The following is a 6,774-nucleotide window of genomic DNA, read 5'->3' as shown; positions in this document are numbered from 1 at the left end:
ATTTCTCTACACATTGTACTGACTTCGGCATCGGAGGGGCCTTCCTCGGCACAACCCTTGAGGCCAGTTTACGTGTGCTTGTTGTGCAGGAAACACTCGGCCCAACACCATTTGGACCGAGCCTAGTCTTCACCACTTCTCAGGACCTTCAGCAAGGTCCCATTGTTTTTACCCGAAACAATTTGGCGCCGTCTGTGGCGAAGACTTTCAAAAAAATCTTTAAGCCAATTCCAATCTTGCTCTCGCCTTAGTATCCATGGCTAAGAACCACAAGAACAAAAAATCTGAGGGCGGTCCTTCTTCATCAAAGAGGAGCCGCATAATGATGACGGAGGGAAAGAGGCCCTTGGACCCTCCATCTCCGCTCTCTCCGAACAGGCATTCCTCCGGGGAAGCCAGCTCGGGAGGGCCATCAAGGGAGAGGTCGCAATCTCCCTCCATCCGTTCGTAGTGTAGGACGAGTCCTCTTCGGTCCAGCGCTGCAGCTCAGTCCAACCCAAGGGCTCATTCCAACACTCGAAGCCCACCTTTGAGTATTCATTCTCGCCCCTAAATTCATAGAGGGACCCCTCAAACGGGACCCTCCACCGAGGAAATTGCGCGAGCAGTGGCGGTTTTCATGGAGGCCATGAAGGCCGGCATGATGCTACCACCTCGTGACCGGTCACCTCCGCAAACTAGGCATCAGCGGAAGAAGACCAGGCAAGAGGGGGAGAGACCCCAATCCTTCAAGGAGTTGGAGGAAAATTGGGAAGAGGTTACTTGGAGAACCGAGCGAGAAAGACAAAGGAACTCGCATTTCTTCAAGGAGCCTTCTACTCAGTTCACCTTGAGCAAAACTCATAAAAGTAGTAGTTCAGCCTCTCGGCCGGATACTATTCGCCGAAGCGTTCACGAGCGCCTCGACTGCAGGGAACAGAGTGTGCACAACCGCCTCTCATTCCCGGGGACCGAGCCACAACCTTCTGACCAAGGAACGAAAACCACTTCTACCTCTCTGAGAGGGTGGAGAGCGGTTCCTTCGGCCAGAAGAAAGGGCAAAGCTGTGATGCTTCCAACTAGTTCTCCATTCGAGCAATGGATCCTGGAAGAGCATTACTTATGATTGGACTTCGGATCCGAAGGACCATATTGCCTCCCATGAGGGGCATATGCATCTGTGCCCCAGGTCCGAAGCGACCTGGTGCAAATACTTTCCTACCATTCTCAAGGGGGTCGCGCAAGCGTGGATCTCCAAGGGAGTAAAGGAGGGTTCCATAACCGGGTGGGACGACTTGTCCGCCAAATTCAAAAGCAAGTTTTCCATGGCAAACCGCCGAGAGAAAACAACTGCAGAGCTCATGGGCCTGCAGCAAGGTGAGGCCGAAAGCCCCCGGGACTATCTGACTCGCTTCAGCAACAAGTCATCCAGCATTTCTCTGCTGGATCAAGGGCTGGCCGTTTTCGCTCTTCAGCATGGCCTTCGAACTGGTCCGTTCTCTGACTTCATGGTCATGAATTCACCCCAGACCTTGGAGGAAGCTCTCAATGCTTCGGACAAATTCATCAGAGCCGAGGAATGGAACAAAACAAAGACCCAACCTCAAACTGGGGGTGGGAAACAAAAGCAACAATCAACTGAAGGCCAAGGCCAGAAGTCGAAAGGAAAGGCGAAAGCCTCAGAACAAGCTTCAGCCAACGAACCAAAGAAGGAGAAATCTACACCTTATCTAGGAAGATACGAATTCTACACTCCACTCGCCCTCCCACGCGCCAAGATCTACAGCGTGACGAAGGGAGAGCAGAGTTACTAAAAGCCGAGACCACTTCCCCAGTGGTATCAGCAAAAAAATAAAAATCTTTGGTGTGAGTTCCACGAGTCACCAGGACACAACACTGAAGAATATATCCAGTTGAAGGACCAAATCGAGGATATGGTCCGGAAGGGATACTTGAAAAAATATATCGTTGATCACCGCGAGAAAAAAGAGGCTGAGAAGTCTGAGAAAGACTCTCGGCAAGAGCTGGACTTCCCCCGGAAGAACAACAAGACTTCGGAGGAAAAATTCGCCCCGATACATGTTATATCCGGGGGGACGTGTTCTCGAAGGGAGCATAAGGGTCACCTTAGGGCTTTGACCCACCAGGTGAACAATGCTGATGTCCAACCTCCTCAGTCCCCGGCGCCGAACATGACGTTCTTAGCCGCCGACTGTCGGGGGGTGACATTCCCTCATGAGGATCCCTTGGTGATTGTTGCTACAATTGCCAACCATGATGTGTCCAGGACTCTCGTGGATGGAGGCAGCAGAGAAAACATTTTTTTCCGAAAGGCCTACAACCAAATCAAGCTGAAGCCCAAACACCTAACACCGGTACCCTACCCGGTTTCTGGATTCAACGGAGCTTCAACTTATCCTGATGGGAAGGTCCTCCTTCCTGTCACTATCGGCCGCGCTGAAGCAGCCAGGAACGTCATGACTGAATTCTTGGTCATTGACGCCCCTTCAGTGTACAACGTGATCATGGGGAGACCTATGATTCACGGAATTCAAGGGGTAGTTTCAACATACCATCAAATGATGATATATGTTTTGGATGCTGGCTACCCCGAAAGAATTGAGGGCAGCCAAAAGGAGGCCCAAAGGTGCAACTACCTCAAACCATCCACTAGTCGTTCGAAAGACGACGACGATGAGGATAAGGGGAGAAAGAAAAAGAGCCAAGTTTGAAGAAGCCGAAAGGCCTAAGTGCTTCGGCCCAAGGTTCTCTGGCCAAAGAAAAACGGTCAGAGAAAGAAAAAGCTGGTTCTTCATCTGAGCCGAGCGACTCAGAGAGCCAGCTGAAGAAAAAGTCTAGGACACCTGCTGACATTGACAACAGGCCAGATGATGAAGAATCCGGCCCCAAATCCATGGAGCTGGATCAGCAGACTGAAACGGTTGAGTTGACCGAAGGAGACGCTGAAAAATGTGTTACAATCGGAATGGACCTTGATCCAAATGTCCGCGTTGAACTCATCAACTCCTTCAGGACAACCGAGATATGTTCGCTTTCTCGGCAGCTGACATGCCCGGGATAAGTCCAGACCTCATCTCTCACAAGCTTAATGTCGACCCCACGTGTCGGCGAATGGCTGGCTAATGTGGTGATGGTTCAGAAGGCAAATGGCACCTGGATAATGTGCGTCGACTTCACGGACCTGAATAAGGCTTGTCCGAAAGACTTTTACCCCTTGCCGAGGATCGATCAGCTAGTCGACTCGACAAGTGGCCATGCCTTTTTTAGTTTCATAGACGCATTCTCAGGGTACCATCAGATCTTCATGCACCCCGACGACCGAGCAAAGACGACATTCGTCATGAACGCCGGGGTGTACAATTACAAAATGATGCCCTTCGGATTGAAAAATGCGGGGGCAACTTACCAAAGGCTGGTGGATCAGGTTTTTGCCGATCAAAAAGGCCGCAACATGGAATTCTATGTTAACGATTCGATCGTCAAAAGCAAAAAGGATGAAGACCATGTTAAGGACCTGGCTGAAACCTTCGCCACCTTAAGAAAGCACCAAATGAAGCTGAATCCGAAGAAGTGTGTCTTCGGCGTGAAGTCTGGAAAATTTCTTGGCTTCATGGTCAGCAAAAGAGGGATTGATGCCAATCCCGCAAAGGTGCAAGCAGCGCTCGATCTCCTGAGCCGAAAATAAAGAGGGATGTTCAGCGGCTCACCGGAAGAATGGCAGCCCTCTCAAGGTTCATCTCTAGAGCCTCGGATAAGGGGTTACCTTTCTTCAAAGCCCTGAAAATCCCCAAAAAAAAAGAGCTCATCTGGGAAGACGAGCAAAGAGAAGCCTTCAAGCAGCTTCGAGAGCATCTGGCTCAACTCCCAACGTTGGCTAGCCCGGTGGAAGGAGAATCTCTTTACTTGTACGTAGCTGTTAGCCCAGCCACCATCAGTGCAGTGATGCTGAGGGAAGAAAATAAAATTCAGCAGCCGATCTACTTCGTCAGTCACACTCTGACGGATGCCGAGACCCGCTACCCCCTACTTGAGAAAGTTGCATTTGCAGTAGTGGTAGCTGCTCGGAAGCTAAGACCCTATTTTGATTGCCATCAAATAGTGGTCATAACTGATCAGCCGCTGGAAAAAGTTCTCGGCAAAGTTGAAAAATCTGGTAGGTTGGCCAAGTGTGCTTTCGAGCTCACCGAGTTCAGCATCAGCTACCAGCCGAGAGCAGCCATCAAGGCTCAAGCTCTAGCGGACTTCCTGACCGAATGCTCGTACCAGGAAATGCTAGATGAAGAAAAAAAAATCTGGACCGTTTTTACGGATGGATCCTCCACCGTAAATGGTTCGGGGGCAGGGGTAGTGATAACCTCTCCCGAGGGTAAATCCTTTTAGTATGCACTCAAATTTTCTTTCAAAGATTCGAACAACGAAGCCGAGTATGAGGCAGCAATTGCTGGCCTAGAACTGTGCATCTCTCTAGAAGGCGAACATGTCTGTCTGAAGACAGATTCTCAGCTAGTCGCATATCAGATCGGGGGCAATTATGAGGCCAAAAAACCCTCTATGATAGCTTACCTCGCCAAGATCAAATCAGTTATTGCAAAGCTGAAAACCTTTGAAGTTCAGCTGATCCCAAGGGGTCAGAATTCCCAAGATGACGCACTCTCCAAGCTTGCTAGTTCAACTCTTACCGAGCTGAACTGATTTGTTTATGTGGAGGTACGCCGCGAAAGAAGTTTTGACAAAGCACCTGAAGTGTGTTGCGTCGATCAAGAACCCAGCTGGATGGATCCTATCCTAGCTTTCAAGCTTCGGGGAGAAATTCCCGAAGACAAAACCTTAGCCTCCAAGCTGAAGCGAACCAATTCCAGGTACATTGTTTTCAATGGAGAGCTGCTGAAAAAATCCTTCTCAGCCCCATTGCTGAAATGTGTGGGCCCAACAAACACTGATTATATCCATCTCGGCATCTGTGGAAATCACATTGGGGGAAGGAAATTAGCCCATAAAGCTTTAAGAGCAGGGTACTTTTGGCCCACCATGATCTCAGATGCTAAGGAGCTGGTCAGAAAATGCGAAAAATGTCAAAAATTTGCACTAGTCATCCATCGGCCGGCCTAGGAGCTTCATTCAGTCTTGAATCCGCTCCCATTTGCCCAATGGGGAATGGATATCTAGGGTCCCTTTCCGGATTCTCCATATTAGAAAAAATGGCTGATAGTCGGCATATACTATTTCAGCAAATGGATTGAGGCCGAAGCAGCCTCGAACATTACAGAGCAAACTGTCAGAAAATTCATCTGGAAGAACATTATTAATTGTTTCGGCATCCCTAGAGTATTTGTCTTTGATCATGGAAGGCAATTCGACAATCTGCCGTTAAAACGATATACAGATCAGTTCGGCATCAAATTGGCATATTCAGCAGTGTACCATCCGCAAAGTAATGGACAAGCCGAAGCCGCAAATAAGCAGATTCTTAATTCTCTCAAGAAGAGGGTTGAGGATCAAAAGTCCAAATGGCTGGAGGAACTTCCTGGAACTTTCTGGTCCCTTCGGACAACTGAAAAGGAGGCAACGGGCCACTCACCTTTTGAGTTGGTGTATGGTGCCGAGGCCGTTCTTCTAGTGGAAATCGGTTTTGAAAGCCTACGAGTGCACCACTTCTCGGCTGAGAATGAGCAGCTTATGAAGGAATCTCTTGATTTCCTTGACGAAGTAAGAGACTCAGCCAGAGATAGAGTGGCTGCATACAAGCAGAGAATGAGCAAATTTTATAACTGAAGGGTCCATGCAAGGCCTCTCAGAGTTGGAGACCTTGTCCTTTGGAATGCTGCAGCAGTCCAGAAAAGTCGAATCCATGGGAAACTCTCAGCCACTTGGGAGGGACCTTACGAGATTTATGATGAGCTTCAGCCTGGGACATACCGACTTCGACAATTGGATGGAGCTGAGCTGAAAAATCACTGGAATGCTGATGTACTTAAGAAATATCATGTGTAGACCCTTCGGGGCAGAACAATCTTTGTGAGTACATTTTAAAGTTATTAATGAAAGGCCTCAGAGCCACCATTTCTACATAATTACAATTTTTATTCTTCCATTTTTCTTTATCCTATCTACTCTTTTAAGGGTTTTCTTCAGCCCTGTCTGAAGCCTTCGCCTCTAAGGCACCAGGTTTCAGATTGCTGAAAAACTCGCCTTTTATAGAACACTGGTCTTTCAGCTGAAGTGAAACCTTCAGTAAGACTTGCTCTCCAAGGCTATGAGTCCATGGACGAATCTGGGATATTGCTTTCACTAAGCCCCGTATCCTAGAGGGTGATTATTTGGGACATTGCCTTAAGTTGGCCTTGTGTCTCAGATATCCATTCTTTTAGATAGACAGAAAGCCAAGAATAATCGTATAACAATAAAAAATTTGTTAAATACAAAAAAGCTTCGTCTAAAATTAAGAAAGACAGGCAATCGTCTTAGAAATCCGAAGATTGATCTTCTGAATTTTAGGGGCGCAACAGGCACTACAAGTGCATATTGTCAGCAGCTGAAAACTTCTAAAGCCGAAGGCCCTTTTTACTTAGCAAATTTTTTAGAAATTCATCAGATTAATGCGCAAGTTCAGGGTAGAGCGGTAGAAGAAAAGCATCAGATTCATAAAAGATAGTTATGCTCGGATTACGAGCTACAAAGTTAAATGTTTCAGAACATAAAATAAAGCATCAGCAGCCGCCCACAAGCAGAAAATTACAGCTGCCGAAGTACGTACAAGGGCAAAAACTAAAATGT

General features: G+C 47.9%; 1 protein-coding gene across 1 annotated transcript; it reads left to right on the top strand.

The window, feature by feature from the left end:
* Nucleotides 1–2,171: 2,171 nt before the first annotated feature.
* Nucleotides 2,172–2,711, top strand: LOC145565123 (uncharacterized). The gene has a single exon (XM_081625216.1). The coding sequence runs from the start codon at nt 2,172–2,174 to the stop codon at nt 2,709–2,711; it is 540 nt and encodes a 179-aa protein (XP_081481342.1).
* The last annotated feature ends 4,063 nt before the right edge of the window (nt 2,712–6,774 follow it).

This window comes from Chenopodium album, chromosome 10 (genome assembly GCF_948465745.1).
Source record: "Chenopodium album chromosome 10, dcCheAlbu1.1, whole genome shotgun sequence".
NCBI lineage: Eukaryota > Viridiplantae > Streptophyta > Magnoliopsida > Caryophyllales > Amaranthaceae > Chenopodium > Chenopodium album.
This window is presented reverse-complemented; position numbering and strand designations above follow the sequence as displayed.